At 40.6% G+C, this 20,974-nt stretch overlaps 1 protein-coding gene across 1 annotated transcript in view; it reads right to left on the reverse strand.

Moving 5' to 3' along the window:
- Positions 1 to 17,388, reverse strand: part of LOC307143620 (uncharacterized protein) — a gene marked incomplete at both ends in the record, with an annotated part of 29,766 nt that extends 12,378 nt beyond the window's left edge. The window contains 8 exons of the mRNA XM_079845347.1: positions 15,045 to 15,079; positions 15,167 to 15,180; positions 15,307 to 15,527; positions 15,872 to 15,997; positions 16,141 to 16,305; positions 16,477 to 16,633; positions 16,727 to 16,809; positions 16,915 to 17,388. Of these exons, the coding sequence (XP_079701473.1) occupies positions 15,045 to 15,079; positions 15,167 to 15,180; positions 15,307 to 15,527; positions 15,872 to 15,997; positions 16,141 to 16,305; positions 16,477 to 16,633; positions 16,727 to 16,809; positions 16,915 to 17,388 (1,275 nt within the window). The remainder of the gene's footprint in view (positions 1 to 15,044; positions 15,080 to 15,166; positions 15,181 to 15,306; positions 15,528 to 15,871; positions 15,998 to 16,140; positions 16,306 to 16,476; positions 16,634 to 16,726; positions 16,810 to 16,914) is intronic.
- Between the last annotated feature and the right edge of the window lie 3,586 nt (positions 17,389 to 20,974).

Below are 20,974 nucleotides of genomic sequence, written 5' to 3' on the forward strand. Positions count from 1 at the left end.
CTAGAGCCCCCTCTACGAGGCGCCTCTATGCGTTGAAGTGGAACCTGTTCGTCGATTGGTGCTCTTCTCGCCGAGAAGACCCCCGAAGATGTTCGATCGGATCTGTGCTTGCCTTTCTACAAGATGGGTTGGAGCGAAGGCTGTCTCCCTCCACCCTCAAAGTCTATGTTGCCGCTATCGCCGCTAATCATGAGCTCGTAGATGGAAAATCTCTAGGTAAGCACGATCTGGTCGTCAGGTTCCTTAGGGGAGCGAGGAGATTAAATCCGCCTCGTCCTCCCTCCATACCCTCTTGGGACTTAACTCTGGTGCTAACTGCACTACAGAGAGAACCCCTTGAGCCTTTGCAGTCAGCTGAGTTGAAAATTCTGTCGTTAAAGACAATACTCCTGACAGCGTTGGCCTCCATCAAGAGGGTAGGGGACCTGCAGGCATTTTCGGTCGACGAATCGTGCCTGGAATTCGGGCCCGGTAACTCTCATGTGATCATGAGACCCCGGCCTGGATATGTGCCCAAGGTTCCCACTACTCCCTTCCGGGACCAAGTGGTGAGCCTGCAAGCGCTGCCTTCGGAGGAGCCCGCTCGGGTTAAGAGCCCACTCCACTAGGGGTGTTGCCTCTTCCTGGGCGCTGGCTCGTGGCGCCTCGCTGACAGATGTTTGTAGAGCTGCGGGCTGGGCGATACCTAACACGTTCGCTAGATTCTATAGCCTCCGTGTAGAGCCGGTATCTTCCTGTGTGCTCACTTCCCATAGCCAGTAACACCGAAGTGCCTGTTCTAGTGTCGGCTTGCTGCTCCATTCCCTCCCCTATGGTAGACGCATGCGTGCGCTTATTTTGCTCCAGTCGAGTTCCCCGGAATGGCGAACCCTGTTGAGTCCTCCGCAACCCACTGCAGTCAGACGTGGCGGAGCGTTCGACGCTAGGTCTAACACTCGTATGCATTGGTGGAACTTGTGTTAGGCTGGGTTCCATATGTAGTGACCCCCACGGCGGTCCCATATGTGTATTCTTCCACGGTACGGCTCCCTACGGTGAGCCCGTGTCTTTCCCTCGGCAGAGTCTCCTCTGCCGTCCCAGGTACGTGTTGTCCCCCTCCACTAATTGGCCGGGGCCACCCCTGGGACTTCCGTATGTTGTGCTGCCCACGGCCAGCCCATACGTGTATTCTCCACATGGTAACTCCCTCTGGGCATGATATGGCTTCAGCAGCGGCCTTCACAGGCACGCTTTCCCAGCGTTATCCAATACAGTCAGCTGAATGGGTCTTGCGGAACATCAGCTTGGACTCTCCCTGCGTGAATTTTCCCGCCCGCATCAGATCGGGGTCTGAGGGGCTCATCGCTGGGCGCTGGAAGTGGTAGTAACTATGGCGTTTTCCATAGGGATCCCAATTCGTCGGTACGTCCGACGTACGTCGAACGTGACCGACTGAATGGGAACGTCTCGGTTATGTATGGTAACCCTCGTTCCCTGAAGGAGGGAACGGAGACGTACGTCCCGTCGCCACAGTTGCTGTACCATCACTGCAGGTTGAGCCACTACGTTCGGCTCCTCAGTGAAAAACAGTGTGTATTCGCTCTCACTTCCTGTTTATACCCGCGGCGCGGGGCGGAGTGCGAGATGCAAATGGCCGGTTCTAGATAGCTCGAAGCTGATAGGGGCTCCCAGAAGTGATCCCAATTCGTCGGTACGTCCGACGTACGTCTCCGTTCCCTCCTTCAGGGAACGAGGGTTACCATACGTAACCGAGACGTTTAGTGGGCCAATGTTAATGATGCTAACATTTTTTGAGCTATCGTCATTGTGGTGGTTTTCCAGTAGTTACTAGTTCAGCTCGCCTCATCTGTATTCACCATGTTTACTTTTCCATTGTGAAAATCTCATGCCTTGTACCTGCATGTGGCACCTTTTCCCGTATCACCTCCGTCAAGGTAACAAGGCGAGCCGATGAGATGACGTTCAGATCAACGGCTCTGGTTCTGATATAATTGACAACAAATCCGTGTCTGAAATAATCCAGCTAGGAGCCGATGTGCAGCTAACTTACTCCCGCGGCGGTGTTACAGCTGCTGCTGAGTTTGTATTTACGTTAGTAACGTTATATGATTCCTTTGGTGTTGACCGTTCAGGGCCGCGGTGAAGTTAGTTAAGATGAATCGAGTAAAACGCGAACTTCACCGCGGTCAGTTCAGGAGGTTTCTACCAGGAGCGAGCGAGGCGAGGCGAGCTAATTTTAGTAACGGGACCTAACGCTAATGTCACGGAAATATACCAAACCAAACAAACAGCACTCACTCAGATCACCGGTATTAATATATCCATAGACTTATAAAATAAATGTCATGTTACATACCTGAGATGTTCCTTCTAAATAACGACTTATATCATGATGACCGATTTCAAAACAAGGCATCACGAAGCTTCGAAACGTTATGCATCAGTGAGTCGATTCAGCGGTTTGAATCGCCAAAGTCACGTGATTTCAGCAGTTTGGCGGTTTGACACGCGATCCGAATCATGATTCGACTCGCTGATTCATAACGCTTTGAAGCTTCATGATGCATTATTTTGAAATCGGTCGTCACTATATAAGTCGTTATTTCGGTTTTTTTTGCTCACAAAAACTATTCTCGTTGCTTTATAAAGTTATTGTAGAACCACTGTAGTGAGATGGACTTTGTAACGACGTCTTTAGTACCTTTTATGGGTCTTGAGAGTGTACTGTGCATTGTGCCAATGGAGGCCTTTCTGAGCCATCGGATTTCAACTAAAATATCTTCCTTTGTGTTCCGAAGATGAACGGAGGTCTTACGGGTGTCGAACGACATGAGGGTAAGTAATTAATGACAGAATTTTCATTTTTGGGTGAACTAACCGTTTAAGGAGGTATTTCTACTTAATTATAAATTAGTTTGTTGTAACCTTCAATCAGTTTAATGTAACATAAAACAAGGGAATGATGCTTTAACCTAATTGAGTTACATTGACCTAACATGCAATTTCAAATCAAGCTCAGGACACATTCAACCCATGTGCACCTGATCTTTGCTGTCTGGTTTGCTTCAATGAGAAATTGTAATTTGGGGTGAAAATCACAATTGTCAACGCTATACTCTTCAGCACAACAGTAACCACAGTATTCAAAAACAGAAACTCCTCTAAATGTCCAACATAACTGAACATTAAACATTAACATAACCCAACATATTTCCCTTTACTGAAAAATACATAAAATAACACTTAATCTTTTGGGAAACGCAGCTCTTGGCAGTGGATCTGTAGTTCACAGCATGATTTGCAAGGGACTGCATTAGGAGAGTAAATGTTTTTCAGTAATGGGAAAGATGTTTTATAGTTTATGTTTATTTTCTGCCTGTGGTAACTATGAGTGAAACTTCACACCATCATTGTGTTTCAGACATTGCCACCTTGTGGAATAAAGGTGAATTGCACTTATTCAGTCATCAAAAATTAAATTTTTGTTGTGCTGAAAAAAATAAACACTGTTAAAGGATTAGTTCACTTTTAAATAAACTTTTGCTGATAATTTACTCACCCCCATGTCATCCAAGATGTCCATGTCTTTCTTTCTGCTGTCAAAAAGAAATTAAGGTTTTTGATGAAAACATTCCAGGATTTTTCTCCATATAATGGACTTCAATGGACTCCAAACGGTTCAAGGTCCAAATGACAGTTTCAGTACAGCTTCAAAAAGAGAAATATGTTCTCAGTTAGCCCCAAATTGATTGCTGAGTTAGTAATACAGAACAATATAGTAATCCATACATTTTTTTTTTACACATTTTTCTCAATTAGCCTACAACTGAAAATCAATGTGACACTATTTATGTCACTGAAGCCCCGGCCACTGTTGACAGGGAATGAGGAAAAAAGATTGAACAGGGAAAAGCTCTGGCTTCGTGTGGACAGGGCCTTAGTGGAGCAATTTACTCTCTGTTCTTGTCTTTCCATATGGTGTTGTGGCTGTGCACACATAAACCAGTCTGATGCACTTGTAAGACTGCAGAAACTGGAAGAACTAGGAGATGGCGACTCTCTGAGGAAATTAACATCTGAACTCACTCTTGTGCATTTAGCGTCCCCATCCGAGAAGACATCACACTGAATTAATCATCCAAGTATTGCCTTAATTTACATGTCTTCCCCTTCACTGCCTCTTCCCCCATCTCTCCTTTATAATACACCCAAAATCTTTATGGGTTAATGTGAACAAGTACTATACAGTATTATACATGCTTGGTATCATTTCAAATGTCTCAGTGCGAATTGGTACAAAGGTCTCATTCTCACAGAAGTAAAGCAAAAGGTAACAAAGGTTTTAAGAGTTTAGAGATATTTTGCTTATTGTGTGTGGGTGTGTCCTCTGACAATGGGGTCTTTACACTGTGAAAAATGTAAGGTTCAAATGTTCAAAATTTTCAAAATTTTCTAGTTTTTCAATTGGCCAGGCATCTCCAATTTAAAGATTTCTAGTGACCGATCACATCTAAATTTTTCAGTTGGCCAAATTGAATTGATACAATTTAATTCACAGAAATTCAATTTGGCCAACTAAAAAATGTAGATGTGATCGGTCACTAGAAATTTTTGAATTGGAGAAATGTTTTACTGTGAAACTGTGAGGTTGGTCCAATTAAATCTTTTAAATTGTAGTAACAATTGTTTATTTCTCACTGTCCCAAAGGACAAAAAATGACTAAAAACATAAATAGGTCTATATTAAGCAAAATGAACACAGACAACAGGGTTGACATTTTATCACATTACTTTATTAACAAGTCAATTCCGACAGGATATTTGGTGAAAATACTTTATTTTCAATAAAGAAAAACTCTTAATATTCAAGAAGTTTCTGCATAACAGGATATGTGGTGAAGAAAACGCGGCACTGCATAGGCTAAAAACCTGCAAATAAAAATAAAAACATTAATGGCAAAGTTTCCCTGCATCACATCTGGCAAATTAAAGAACAGAAGTTCTTCATTATAATGAGGATGAGACGAATGAATGGACGAATAAGAAAATCATGAGCTTGATGTGTTTGATATTAAAAGGCAATAACTTAAGCTCTGATTGAGGCCGACGCCAAATGCAATCTAACGTCACCGTGTTCAACAGTCGCATGCCGTATAGGCTATATCACACAAATGACTTAATTTACTTATTAAATATTATTTTAGACATATAAGACATGAGGAAAATAAAACTATTGGCTACCATTAGACAATTATGTGGTAAACGAGAACACTCTCATGAAACCAATGAATGCATGAACTCGTGATTATACAAAATGCAATTTTTCCCCCAATTTTTTTTTTTATAGTGTACCTCCTGTCCTCAATAAGGTGTAAATTAAAGGTCTAAAGGACTTGATTAATGCAAATTCCCATTGTGAACTATGTGGTGCGACTACAGTGTATAACTATTTGGTTATACCTTCTGACATAAAAAGTAAAATATGTTTTTATTTATTATATGTATCACACATGTAATTTAGATTTTACAAATAGCCCATAGCCTAACATTGAATGATCAAACCAGTTGAAAGTCTAAATATATAGCAAATTATTCATTAATTAAACTATATAATTGTTTTTTAAATAATAACAATATGTATTAACATTAGCCTACAAGCTCCTGGGGGAGCCCGGTACCACCAGGTCGTCTAAGGAGGGGTGAACCGGCCCAGGTCGGAGACGAAGCAGGTCAAAGTCCCCGTGCCGATCAGTAGTGGGATCGCACCTGTGAATAGACACTGCAGTGCAGCCTGAGCAATACAGCGAGACTCGTATGGTATGATCTTAGACTCAAAACGATTAATGAATATACACACAATTATCCATGTACTAGATAAATGTTATGAATGTATCTTACTAGCCACAAACAAATGCCATTCGATTTGAATCTGTGCACTGAAAACCCTAATAAGTTGATTGAACTCATTTGATTTGAGTAAACTCGTTGCCTCAATTTATTTGAGTAATGGAGTCTCCCAAAACGTGTATATTTAAGTTCACTCAACTTGGTGCTCATGTTGACTGTACTTAAATTGTTAAGTTCACCAAACTTGGTGTTTATAAAATGTACTTAAACAATTCAGTCCACTTAACTTGGTGTTAAGTTGTTCTTACTTAAACCGGTTAAGTTTAGTCAACTTAATTCTATCTGGGATCTGAGGAAGTGTACTCCCAGAGTGCATTGTGGCATGAATAAATTAATTGCTTCGTTTGACTATTTTTGGCTTTATTTTACTATTGTTCTTTTGTCAGTATAACCCCAATAATGACAACAAGTAAAATAGTAAAGGTCGTATTAATAATAATAAAACAAATTAATTTTTTTTAAAAAAAATCCTTGTTACCATTGTTGTGTTTTGCATGCTGATTGTTGAACTCTGTGTTTGACACACTCAAGCATGGTCAAATGATATTGTGACAAATATAGAGGGATTATATCAACTCAATTAAAAGGTTTACCATAAATATTAGAAAAAATAATGTTAAAAGATCATTTTCTGACATGAAATATAGTTATGCTATATGTCATTAATGGACAAATATTATATATATATATATATATATATATATATATATGTAAATGTATATATTACTTCCCTTCTTTTGAAATCATACATCTATGATTTCGTGTTGCATTGCTGTATTAATAGGAAGTTAATTACTATAATATGAATGAAGTTCCAAGTGTCCAACTAAAGGGAACACTAATCACAATTATGGTGAGAGGAAGTGGAGGAAATAAGTGATAAGTCTATACAAAAATTGCCCCACCTCAAAAACACGTACGATTTAACCAAACAATATTGACTTCTTCTTGCCATTAAAAATCAAACAAAAAATAACTTTATATCTAAATATTTTTACTTACCAAATGTAAGATTGCACACGATGAAAAGGTCTCCATCTTGATTTGAATCAGCAGCAAGCAACAGACGAGGCGAAAAGGACTGCCTTTTTTAAATATCCTCCAATCAGTGCATTAGTTTAGTTATTGCCAGGCAGAACTCCTTGCATGGCCAATCACATCAAAGCAAGAACAGAGTGAGCTATTTTAATTAATTATGATTTTGAGTTAATTAAACTTGAAATCTTAAGTTTATGTATTTTGTAGGTTAACAAGTTATACTAACTTACATTTATGAGTTTCTTGACTAAACTAGAAATATTTAGTCAAGATTACTTGATTGTTTAAGTAAAGACAACATTAGGGTTTACAGTGTGGAATTCGGGTTTGAATGATTGTGCAGCGATTTGTACATGTTTGCGAATAAAAATGTTCTGTTCTGCATTCATAAATCATAAATTGCTCATTCAAAAAGTAATCTGTGCATTTGTGAATCAGGTGACACGCGTGCATTTATTGACGTCTTGTTCGAGTGGATCGCGTTTGGTTCATTTGGATTTTGAGACTTCATTTTCGCAGTTTACAGCATTTCAAGACCCGCACACCAGAGGTGGACAAAGTACACAACTCTATTACTTGAGTAAGAGTAAAAGTACTACTAGTCAAATATTACTCCGTTACAAGTGAAAGTTCTAAAAACAGATTTTTACTTAAGTAAAAGTACAGAAGTATTTGTTTTTAAAAATACTTAAGTATCAAAAGTAAATTTCCTTTTTTATGTCAATGCATTAATCTATTATTGTTGCATTGTTGTATAAATGCACATTATGCCACCAAGGTGGTTTAAGCCAGTCAGTGATGCTCCATCCGACATGCTAGCATACGACCACCTTGAACTCATTTCTTTACATTTTTTATAGAGCATTGTAACTTTTATACAAGTATTGAAATTTTCAATTTCTTGTATAAAAGTTACAAAGCTCTTTACAAAGCTGCTATCACTTTAAGGCTGAATGCATGGACCCTATTCACTGATACGCATCTGATATTCTCCCAACTGTTTACTCTTCTCTTTCTCCCAGACATTTACATTTTTGAACATTTTATGAGACATGCATCAAAGTGTATGCCAACTAAACTAATCTTTAATCTTTTGAGAAAACTGAAACATACTTTTTAAGTATGGCCAAGGGTACACACACTGTGCCAAGGAACCGTCTTCTTCCATTTTGCTGTAAACTGATCAGTGTTAAATTTTTTTTGGGAAACTTCACATGACCCTATACAAGAGTGATTACTGATAGGCTGTCTGCCAAAAAACAACAAAAAAAAACTTTTAAAGAAGAAAAAAACCAGCCACTAACTTCTAAAGCTGCTACAGAAACGACTTTCGATTTTGAGGACCCTGATAGAAATGTAGTGGAGTAAAAAGTACGATATTTGTCTTTCAAATGTAGTGAAGTTAAAGTAAAAGTATCCCTAAAAAATAATACTTCAGTAAAGTACAGATACTCAAAAAGTGTACTTAAGTATAGTACTCAAGTAAATGTACTTCGTTACTGTCCACCTCTGCCGCACACACACAAACTACCAACGAACAAGCCCAGTGCTATTCATTAATGTGTAAACGATTTTAAAAATTTGCAAATGTGCGTTTCTACACTGAAACAAATGCTTTTCAACTGGTGTCTGTAGAATTAAGATTTTCATTAACGTGAAGCATTTTGTACCAATAAAGTCATTTTTGTGAGTATAACTGTTCTATTTTGTAGTAAAGTGTCATAATTTCCACGTGCAATAAGTAATCCGTGCATTTGTGGATCAGGTGACGCGCATGCATTCATTGACTCGTTTGTGAGTCGATCCTATTTGATTCATTTGGATTTTGAGACTTTCATTTCGCCGGTTTGGCCTTGCACGATCCACACACAGAGAGATGTGTAAGAAAACCAGCTGCCACTAGATGGCAGTATCTGCCAAAACAGACACCGGCACCGGAATCAAGCGTTCTCACCATAGACTGTAAAAAAGTTCTCACCCATATTATGCTTAAAGTGACTTAAGGAAGTGATATTAAAACACCAAATTCACTACACACTTTATTTATAAAACATATTTTGTAGGCTACAGACAAGCAGAAAAATATGAACTCAAAACGCGAATGTTTCCTCGTTGTAAAGAAAACGCTTAACAGGCTAACATTAAAATCATAGTCTAGGCTACTTTGTATAGGCAAGCAGATTAAATCAGGTTATCAACAACATTTGTTCATCACAACATTATTCTCCAATAGAAAACCATTATACAATGCTTAACATGCAATATAGCGAGTGGATGTTCAATTAGGTGTATAGTTTTATCATCACCATCTTACTGCATTAAGCCACGTTAAGCGTTTTTTTTATAGGCTCTACAGTAGGAAACCGCTTAGCATAGGCTACAGGCAAGAGCCTAGAGTATAACACAACGCGTTCTGGGGATTTCTTAGAGCCCGTTAAGAAGAAACGCTTAACGTGAAACTCCCCAGTTGCGCTCATATTCTAGGCTTCTTTTTATCTGCTAAATTAATAATGTATGCAGGCCTATACGGAGTTTGGTATTTTAATGTCTTACTACATTAAGCCAGGTTAAGTGCTTTCTTTACAACGGGTTTCTAGGAAAAGGCTTAAGTAGGCCTAAAATTTTATTCTGGACTCGTCTGTTTTTATGTAGCCTACATATAGGCTATAGCCTATTCTTTAGCCTATTAGTGAAGTACAGAATTTGTTCTTTTAATACCACTGGTTAAGCCATGCACGTTAAGCGTGCAGAAAAATGCTTAACTTAATTATAGAGCTGCCTTTTTGCACATGCTTGCCTATGCTTTATTAATAAGAGTTTGGTCTTGCACGGTCTTCATAATGCGTTTTGGAATATTCCCGAGGAAACAATGTGAAACTTTGCGCGTTTTGAGTTCATATTTAATGTCACTGTCTTGCATTAAGTAAAAAAAGAAAAGCGTTTTCTTTTTAACAGGGGACGAAATGCCCTGCACGTGATTTTGCGCGTCGCATTCATAGGCTCTTATCATAGTAAGCGTTTTCTCCCATAAAGCCTATTATAAAAGAAAACGCTTAATGTGGCTTCTTGCATTAAGACGGTATTAAAACTGAGTAGGCTATACACTTTATTGAACATGCTATTGTAACAAAGTTCAAATAGCAAGGAGGATGAAGACAATTAAGGGTAAGCGTAACTGGAACTAGTGCTTTTATTCAGAACTGTCTTTGTCCAACACAAAGTAAACGTTGCGCTCACAGCGCTCTAATAACTCAGAACTATAACTTGTTTCCTCTCAGCTTTCCAGCTCCCACTGGGAGCCTCCCTGCCTCCCAGTGTCCGCACAAGTTCCCAGTCAGTCTCTCTCTCCTCCATTGATGATTTCCCTCAGGTTTTATACTGTCTCTCCATGCCAATCACTGTAATCAAACACAGGTGTTCAGTATTTGAACTTGACCTACTTACGCCCGTTTCACACATACTCCGTCTGCAGTGCGTATGCGGTGCGTGTTGCGTTGCGTATGCGGTGCAGGAGCAGCACGCGCTGTTGTGCTTTCATATATGCTGCATTTGCAGCGCGCAACTGATCCGCGGTTGTACCACAAACACAGCATTTATTCATTATTATTTTCATTTCAAATCCAAAAGTTGTTACTGAACATGGCTTGTCAGAATTGCAATTCTCTTTGTTTACACTTTCATAGATGTCACGTTTTAACGTAGTACATTTAAACAACGTTTTATTCAATTCATTACTTTATATTTATATAGCCTATATAACTTTATATAGCCTATAGCCTACTTTAGCTCACACAAGTGGCAAAACATTGAAATATAACGTATAGCCTATAAACATTTTAAATTAGAAACTTACAATAGAAACAGCCGACTCTCGTCTTCTCTTTCGTTTTTAAACCCTTTTAAAAGCAGGTCATAAAGACCTTTTTGTTTTTCCACCTCCAGGAACGTACGTGCTCTTCATTATTTCAATTTTTTTTAACCTAAATGCCAGGTAAGGTGTCGTTTCCTTGCTTTACCCGAGAAAAAAAAAAGCCATGTGTTGACTTTGAAACAGAGTATATTTTAAATGACATACATCTGTGGTAAAATTACTAGATTTTCGTGTCAGTACATGTTTATTTTAAAGCGAACATTGTGCTGTCACTTTAATTACGCAGTGCAGCACAGCAAAAAATAGACTCGGTACGGAAACGATCGCCGGACTGCTGCAGACGCAACGCACCTGGAACGGACTGACGGACAGCATCCGCGCGCAGTGTGAAAGCTGTAATCCGTTAACATGGGTACGAAAAAAATACGCACCGCATACGCACTGCAAACGGAGTATGTGTGAAACGGGCGTTACTCATCGCGACTCTCCCGGCTCTCTCTCCGTGCAGACCTCGCTAAACCACGCCTCCTCTGTCACAGCTATAGGCCTATTGCAAATTAAGCATTTTATAATGGTTTTCTATGGGAGAAAAATGTTGTGATGAACAATGTTGTGTTCATAACCTGATTTAATCTGCTTGCTTATACAAAGTATGCGTTATTAATACCTTTGCTAGCCTACTGTTAAGCGTTTTTCTCGTCTTTAGAAGGAGGACACAAAGCGTCTTATAAGGCAGAATAACGCTCACGGTGCCGGTGTCTGTTTTGGCAGATACTGCCATCTAGTGGCAGCTGGTTTTCTTACACATCTCTCTGTGTGTGGATCGTGCAAGGCCAAACCGGCGAAATGAAAGTCTCAAAATCCAAATGAATCAAATAGGATCGACTCACAAACGAGTCAATGAATGCATGCGCGTCACCTGATCCACAAATGCACGGATTACTTATTGCACGTGGAAATTATGACACTTTACTACAAAATAGAACAGTTATACTCACAAAAATGACTTTATTGGTACAAAATGCTTCACGTTAATGAAAATCTTAATTCTACAGACACCAGTTGAAAAGCATTTGTTTCAGTGTAGAAACGCACATTTGCAAATTTTTAAAATCGTTTACACATTAATGAATAGCACTGGGCTTGTTCGTTGGTAGTTTGTGTGTGTGCGGGTCTTGAAATGCTGTAAACTGCGAAAATGAAGTCTCAAAATCCAAATGAACCAAACGCGATCCACTCGAACAAGACGTCAATAAATGCATGCGTGTCACCTGATTCACAAATGCACAGATTACTTTTTGAATGAGCAATTTATGATTTGTGAATGCAGAACAGAACATTTTTATTCGCAAACATGTACAAATCGCTGCACAATCATTCAAACCCGAATTCCACAGATTCAAATCGAATGGCATTTGTTTGTGGCTAGTAAGATACATTCATAACATTTATCTAGTACATGGATAATTGTGTGTACATTCATTAATCGCTTTGAGTCTAAGATCATCCCATAGACTCGGTCTTTTGTTTGTTCTGTGGGTATTTGTCATAAACCGTGGCAACAACAAATGAAAACAAAAAAAAGTAGAAGAAAAAAACCCTTTATTGGCCATATTAAGTGATCCAGTCCAGTCTGAGTCAATGACATGACGTGCATATTTTTGTGTCCAAGTGCATTATTTCCTTTTAAAATAATTAGATAAATTCACGAAATATATCAATTTATTCTAGAAAACCTATTTATTTAGAGTTAATTTTTTAGTAGCCTATAATAATACATTTCATGTTTTGTTATCTTGAACCCCCAAAATTGGTGCAACTTTCCGAACACATTTAAATGGAGTATCATAAATAAAAAACAATTAAAAACGAAAATAATAATATGGCATCTTTTTAGGTTTGAAACATTTCACATGAACACATTGTATAAATATCAGTTGTTTTAAAGCAAATGAGATCATTGAAAAAACTTTTGTCCAGCCATTTGTATATTCTCAAATGTCAGGGAGGCACAACTGCAAACAAAGCTCTTTTATTATGAATTGACAATTAAGGTAACTACAGTAAACATTATAATGCATCATCTAGAAGAGCCCAACTGATCCTTGTGTTATGAAAAGTTTTGTAGATCTCTCTCAAATACTGGTAAAAGCTGCTAATTTGTTGGTACACTTTCCATGTCAGGTGGTGCGACTACAGTGTACAACTATTTGGTTGTACCTTCTGACATAAAAAGAGTAGAAAAGTATTTTAAAAAGTTTTTTAAAATTTATTTTTTTATATGTAGGCCTATCACACATGTAATTTAGATTTGACAAAATATAGCCCGTAGCCTAACATTGAATGATCAAACCAGTTGAAAGTCTAAAGATATAGCATATTATTCATTAATTAAACTAAGATAATTTGATTTAAAATAATAACCATTAACATTAGCCTAACTACAATAGATTAGGAAAAAATAGACTACTTAGATGGAAAACTCGGGCTATATGTGTATGACCTACATGTGGTTAAACAGCTAATTGTTTGATTTTGTGTATAAGCATAAATTTGAAGGGAAAAACTGTGTTTTTGAAGAAAATGTACCACTGACCTTTAACAATATTGTTAGCAAAGAGATCGCAAAATGCTTTGGTCCACCCTGCCTAATCGTACCCTAGTATTCTGCTTTCATACACTAGAGGGCGCTGTGAACGAACTAGATTCAATAGCAGCGCTGATTCTCGCAGCTCTCGCCGGGTGCAGTGGCGCGCGCCTGTAGTCCAAGCTACTGGGAGGCTGAGGCTGGCGGATCGCTTGAGCTCAGGGGTTCTGGGCTGCAGTGGACTATGTCGATCAGGTGTCCACGCTAAGCTCGGTATCGATATGGTGCTCCCGGGGGAGCCCGGGACCACCAGGTCGTCTAAGGAGGGGTGAACCGGCCCAGGTCGGAGACGGAGCAGGTCAAAGTCCCCGTGCCGATCAGTAGTGGGATCGCACCTGTGAATAGACACTGCAGTGCAGCCTGAGCGATACAGCGAGACTCGGTCTTTTGAAAATAAATACAAATAAATGTAAAACTACATATTTAAACGTTTCTGTTCTTACACACTTGTAAATCTTTTCTCTCATTTAAGCATGCAAATATTATTAATAGCCTAATGAATTAGCCTACATAATTAATTACAGCAAGACAAATAGGGTAAACAATTAACTGTCACCATACTCTCTCAGATGATTTATTAGTCTAAGAATCGCAAGCATTTTTTATATTACAAGTTTTCTGAAATGTTATGTTTAAATGTGCATTCTTGTTAAAAAAAATTACATATTTGAGTCAAAGGTTTTTACAGAGGGGATTTTGGATATCTCTTTTTATCACTCCATAAATCAGAAAATAGTCAACAGCCAGAATTTTTTTTTCACAATTTGTTTTAGGAATAAAATGTATATAATTAGGTATATGAACAATTATGAACAAACCCCTCTGATAAAAAAACCTTCAGAATATAGGAATAAAACTAAAGTTTGGTGTATGTGCTACTGAAGTGGAAATTTAGAGTATAGAAGAAAAAAATCATTTTGAGAAAAAGGCCTTTAAAGATATGTACTGTAATTTAAATCTACAGACTCTAATAGATAAAGTTCTTTAAAAGAAAAGGTGTATTTTGCACATTGTCTTTCCACAGGTCGAAAAACACTTTATGAAAAGCCCAAAATCTCAAAACTGACAGATGCATGAAATAACAGTGTTTTTTCCTGTAGTGACAAATAATATAATCATAAATAAAATAATAATATTTTTTATAAATAAAGTGCATCAATACAGTGAAAAACCCTACACAATGTTACTATAACCTACTATGAAATAGGAACTATAATTAATCTAATTCATCTACCATAATCTCAAGGTGGTGTTTTATTATTGATTTATACATTCCATTGAGTGAATAATCTAAATATAGAAACAGAAACTAAAATATACATTTTAAAGGTTATGCATAATGTCTCCCAATATCAATAGTTGTAAAAGGTCTTTTAAAATAAAATGAGAGTTTAATGGACTTTTAAACATGACTTTTTGCCGATGCAAATGTTTTAACAGGAAATACATCAAGACAGGAAAGAAAACTGCTTCTCAACTGGTCTTTAATGGTGAATTTCGATACAGAATGTTTAATACAGTTGCATTACAACTTTTTTTTACATTTGCTGTTGTTCATATGACTTGTTTGCATCTGACTACTCTTTCGACTGGCGTTGTGCACACAAACACCTCACCTGAAAGGGAGAGAAAAAGAGATATTAACAAATAACATACAATTTGAAGCTGACCCAAACCACAATATATAAGGAGATTTTAATTACCCTGTCCTTGGGTGCTATAAGAGGGGAAAAAGATTAGTTCATTAGTGAAGTCATTTCAGAAAAGAAAAAACAACAACATGCATCACCCATTTTCCCAACCTTGTTTTGTTCAGTTGTTTGAAATAAAAAGATGAACTTACTGAATGCCCTGATTTTCCAGGAGGCACCTGTAAGTGGCGATCTCCTGCTCCAGACGACTCTTGATGTCCAGCAGCACATCATAGTCTCTGCCCTGCTGCTCAATGCTAGAGCGCACCTGACAAAGCTCTGCCTCATATGAGTTGATACGTTTCTGGAAGCCTGCTAGCATATCGCTGTACATAGCCTCTGTTTCCAACAGTGAGCACTCCAGTGCTCCTCTCTGTGCATGTGGGTGATGAGAAAAGGCAGAAAGAAAAAAAGGATTAGATAATTCCTCCTCCTGTATACCTCACCAAAGTCTCAAGTCAGTTCACTTGGGGGCCATAAAAAGACAAAATATACCTAAACAAATGTCTGTTAGTGTGTGATCCTCAGTGGTTTAGTGTATGATACCCAGTTTTTCCTCATTAACCATTTAAGTTTATGATACCTATAGTGCTTTCAAATCTGTTCAGATTTCAACAGTAATTTGTATTCCAGCTTTAAAGCACAAATCACTCAAAACAATTATATTTCAGCCTAGTTTAGCTAATGTGCATTCAAATAAACCGATGATTTTCTCACCATGCTGATCTGAGACTGTAGCTCGATCTCCAGACACTGCAAGGTACGCCGCAAATCTGAGATCTGTGACCAAGAGCTTTCTAGACACTCCGTGTGGCTGGCCACTTCTTTGCACAGTTGTGCTGTCTTAAAGAGAGTAAGAAACACCACGCACGCACACAACATGAGAACTGTATAATCATTTGTAATGCATGCTGTCATACTGTACTGTTTACTGTTTCCAGTATTTACCTCTAGAATAATTAAAGAGACAAAGGCTGAAGTCTCACCTTCTCTTTGAACCAACACTCCTGTTCTCTGGTGTGTTTGTCTATGATGGCCTCGTAATGACAACGGATTTCGTCCAAAACCTTGTTCAGGTCTTGCTGAGGAGCAGCATCCACTTCCACACACACCTTTGTGTTTGTCAACTGACACAGTAGTGCTTCCACATCCTGTAACCACACATGGCTTATGCATCAGGTCTTGACTAACTCATTTACACGTGGCTTCTGAATTTTCATTTAATGAAGGAATTTCCATTGCAAGTCCTTTCTAAGCACACTTTACATTGCTCATGGCCCACATTTTCAAGACCTTAGCTAATCTGCTACAGGCAAACTAACCTCCTGGTAGTTCTTCTTCAAACATGCTAGATCTTCCTGCAGAGTCTCGATCTGGATCTCCAGGTCGGCCTTTGCCAAGGTCATCTGGTCCAGCAAGCGACGCAGGTTGGCAATGTCAGCTTCCACACCCTGCCGCACTGCTAACTCATGCTTATATCTGATTTGTGGAGTGGCAGGATGGGAAATACATTTACCAATCATGTTTTAAATATGGCCTGTATGATCTCTTAAGATGCTAAAGCAAACTCACTTTATCCTGAAGTCATCAGCAGCCAGTTTAGAGTTGTCCATCTGCAGCAGGAGGTTGGCATTGTTGATGGTAGCAGTTCCAATCTATCAATGCAGAATATTGATATAAACATATATTCATGTAGAGCATTCTTACAAATGTTACAAGTTTTCCATCATTTCATCCTTTATGAAAGTATAAATGTATACCTTTTCCTTCAGGCATTCAATGGTGTTCCAGTAGGCGCTGTAGTCTCTCTGGCAGATCGGCCCCTTCTTCTCACAGTACTCGCGGATCTGCCTCTCCAGAGTGGCATTGGCAGCCTCCAGGGAGCGCACCTTATCAAGGTAGGATGCCAGACGATCATTCAGGCTCTGCATGGTGGTCTTCTCATTCAGCTGGTTGAAGTCACAGTTCCCAACCATGATTCCAAATCCTCTACTGTTCAGGCTGCCATAACGTCCATGTCCTCCACCAATTTTGCAGTGCAGATCAGGGTAGTAACCACCACGCCGATAACAGGAGGAAGCGATGCGAGTGCTTCCTCCAAAACCACAGCCATACACACTGTAGGCTTTTGGTGTACAAATATTCTTTGTACCACAGCTAATCGGAGTAACTATGGATTTTGCGGTCATGGTCTTGGGACCGTGGCAGGATGAAGTACGGAGAGAGCACGACATGGTGGATGGATATGGAGATGAGATGAACCCAGAGAGGACACTGAAGAAAACCGTTAGACTGTCCTGATGAGGATGGCACCTTTGAGCCCGGCTCTGGCCTCTTATAGAGATGGAGAGCCAGGGCGGCTCCTGCACTTTGTCGATGGGAGAGGAGGTAGGGTGTGTTTGGAAGTGGTTTGTGCCAGTTTAACGCCCATTGTCAGTTAAAAGCAGAAAAAAAAGTGGTTATGCAATTTAAGGTTATGCAAGAGTGAATATATGGCACAAATCTTGATCTATAAAATTCTTCCACACTTGATGTTGTCAGTAAAGTTTTGTGGGAATTGAATGCCATTTTTGGTTATTTGTTGTCCATTTAAAATGATTTCTCTTCTTTATTAATTCTATCTTTTTTCTTTTAGTGTTTTCACCTGTGTGATTGAGTTAATACTAAATGCAAATGGCTTGTCTTGCTGAAACAATTGGGCTACTGTTAAAAGATCTGCTATTCACTGTAGCTTAGCAAAATGTTGGTCTGTTCATGAGTGCCACAGTCATAGTTTTATATAACAGCAACGACTCTTTGCATGTGACCAAAATTGGTCTGTCTGTTTCTTTGCAGTGTAAAATATCAAAGAAAAACGCTTTGATGGCATGCAATTTATCATTTTTATTAATTTCATTTTGAGACCCAGTAATTGTCTTGGTGTGAACAGCCCTTAAAGGGTGTGAGAGAAAGATCATAATGATTGCGTTCAGGGTTGCTTGAGCACAAGTACAACATTAATGACAGCTTTTAGTTAGTTTTTTAAAGATTAAACTAAATTTCCAACCCCATCCTACGGGACAGCATAACTATTTTATAATGTGGAAATTTCATATGAATTTGTATTAATGTGCGCTTATACGAAAATGTACGACTTTTAGAAAAAAGTGAGCATGAAGGTCTGTCCACCCCTAACTCCACCTCTAAACATAACTATGGCATAAGCAGTTTGTACAAAAACTTACAAATGAGATGGGAGAAAAATTAGATACAATTAGGTTTAACCACAAATTTTAAATAGTAATATGCACACATCCAGAAACTTTATGCAGGTGCACGATCAGATAAAGCACTTCACTAAAGAATAAACAAAAATTGGCACACTGACACTGATGCTCCCAAAAATCAATTTATTAAAATATGCAACATTTCAATCTTCGTCAAAAAAGCAACAAGAACACAGCAAACCAGTTTATATACAAACAGTTTATATCTGCATGATTCATCTCACCTGATCTTATTATTCAACTCATTACCCAATCATCCGATAAACAAAACAAAAAAAAACACAATAAACAGAAAAGTACAAAACAGTCACCAATATATCCAGAAAATAATAATCAAAAAGGTTGAGAACAAACTCCAAATAAAGACACTTTGGGGACTCTGGGGTCTTTATTTGGAGTTTGTTCTAAATCTTTTTGTGTTAATGATTATCTTTTACCTCTCCTTGAACTGTCACCTTATCGTGGTGGAGAGGTTTGAGTACCCGAATGATCCTGGGAGCTATGTTGTCTGGGGCTATATGCCCCTGGTAGGGTCTCCCAAGGCAAACAGGTCCTTGGTGACAGGCCAGACTAAGAACAGTTCACAAACCCTTATATTGACAATTACACCAAGGACCGTGACATCGCCCGGCATGGCGCAGCCGGGGCCCCACCCTGGAGCCAGGCCCGGGGTTGGGGCTCGTATGCGAGAGCCTGGTGGCCGGGCCTCCCCCCATGGGGTCCGGCCGGGCTCAGCCCGAAGTAGTGACATGGGGCCGCCCTCCTGTGGGCTCACCACCTGCAGGAGGGAGCGTAAGGGGCCGGTGCATAGTGAATCGGGCAACAGTCGAGGGCGAGGCCCCCGACGACCTGATCTCTGGACACGGAATCTGGCTTTAGGGACGTGGAATGTCACCTCATTGGCGGGGAAGGAGCCTGAGCTTGTGCGGGAGGTCGAGAGGTACCGACTAGAGATAGTCGGGCTCACCTCCACGCACAGCTTGGGCTCTGGAACCACACTTCTTGAGAGAGGCTGTACTCTCTACCACTCTGGAGTTACCCATGGTGAGAGGCGGAGGGCTGGAGTGGGTTTGCTTATAGCCCCCCAGCTCAGCCGCCATGTGTTGGAGTTCACCCCGGTCGCTTCCGATACAACGAGAGGGTCGCTTCCCTGCGCCTTCGAGTCGGGGATAGGTCTCTCACTGTCATTTGTGCCTATGGCCCAAATGGCAGTGCGGAGTACCGAGCCCTCTTGGAGTCTCTGGGAGGGGTTCTGGAAAGTGCTCCAACTGGAGACTCCGTCGTTCTACTGGGGGACTTCAACGCCCACGTGGGCAGTGACAGTGACACCTGGAGGGGCGTGATTGGGAGGAACGGCCCCCCTGATCTGAACCCGAGCGGTGTTCTGTTATTGGATTTCTGTGCTAGCCACGGTTTGTCCATAACGAACACCATGTTCAAGCATAAGGGTGTCCATCAGTGCACGTGGCACCAAGACACCCTAGGCCGGAGGTCGATGATCGACTTTGTGGTCGTGTCATCAGACCTTCGGCCATATGTCTTGGACACTCGGGTGAAGAGAGGGGTGGAGCTGTCAACTGATCACCACCTGGTGGTGAGTTGGATCCGATGGCGGGGGAGGAAGCTGGACAGACTCGGCAGACCCAAACGTACTGTGAGGGTCTGTTGGGAACGTTTGGCCGAGCCCCCTGTCAGAGAGATCTTCAACTCCCACCTCCGGCAGAGCTTCGACCTGATCCCGAGGGAGTCTGGAGATATTGAGTTCGAGTGGACCATGTTCTCCACCTCCATTGTCGCTGCGGCCGCTCGGAGCTGTGGCCGTAAGGTCTCCGGTGCCTGTCGAGGCGGCAATCCCCGAACCCGGTGGTGGACACCGGAAGTAAGGGATGCCATCAAGCTGAAGAAGGAGTCCTATCGGGCCTGGATGGCTTGTGGGACTCCGAAGGCAGCTGACAGGTACCGGCAGGCCAAGCGGACTGCAGCCCGGGTAGTCGTGGAGGCAAAAAAATCGGGCCTGGTAGGAGTTCGGTGAGGCCATGGAGAAAGACTATCGGTTGGCCTCGAAGAGATTCTGGCAAACCGTTTGACGCCTCAGGAGGGGGAAGCAGTGTCCTACCAACACTGTTTATAGTGGAGATGGGCACCTGTTGACCTCACCTGGGGATATCGTCGGGCGGTGAAAGGAATACTTAGAGGATCTCCTCAATCCCACTGACATGTCTTCTGTTGAGGAAGCAGTGGCTGGGGACTCGTCCATCACCCGGGCTGAAGTCATCAAGGTGGTTAAAAAGCTCCTCGGTGGCAAGGCACCGGGGGTGGATGAGATCCGCCCTGAGTACCTCAAGTCTCTGGATGTTGTGGGGCTGTCTTGGCTGACACGCCTCTGCAGCATCGCATGGCGGTTGGGGACCAGCTCTAAGGGGCCGGTAGTAAGTCAGACCTGTTCCCGGTGCATGTTGGACTCCGGCAGGGCTACCCTTTGTCACTGGTCCTGTTCATAATTTTTATGGACAGAATTTCTAGGCGCAGCCAAGGGCCGGAGAGTGTCCGGTTT

The sequence above is a fragment of the Gobio gobio genome (genome assembly GCF_949357685.1).
Source record: "Gobio gobio genome assembly, chromosome: 19".
Taxonomy (NCBI): Eukaryota; Metazoa; Chordata; class Actinopteri; order Cypriniformes; family Gobionidae; genus Gobio; species Gobio gobio.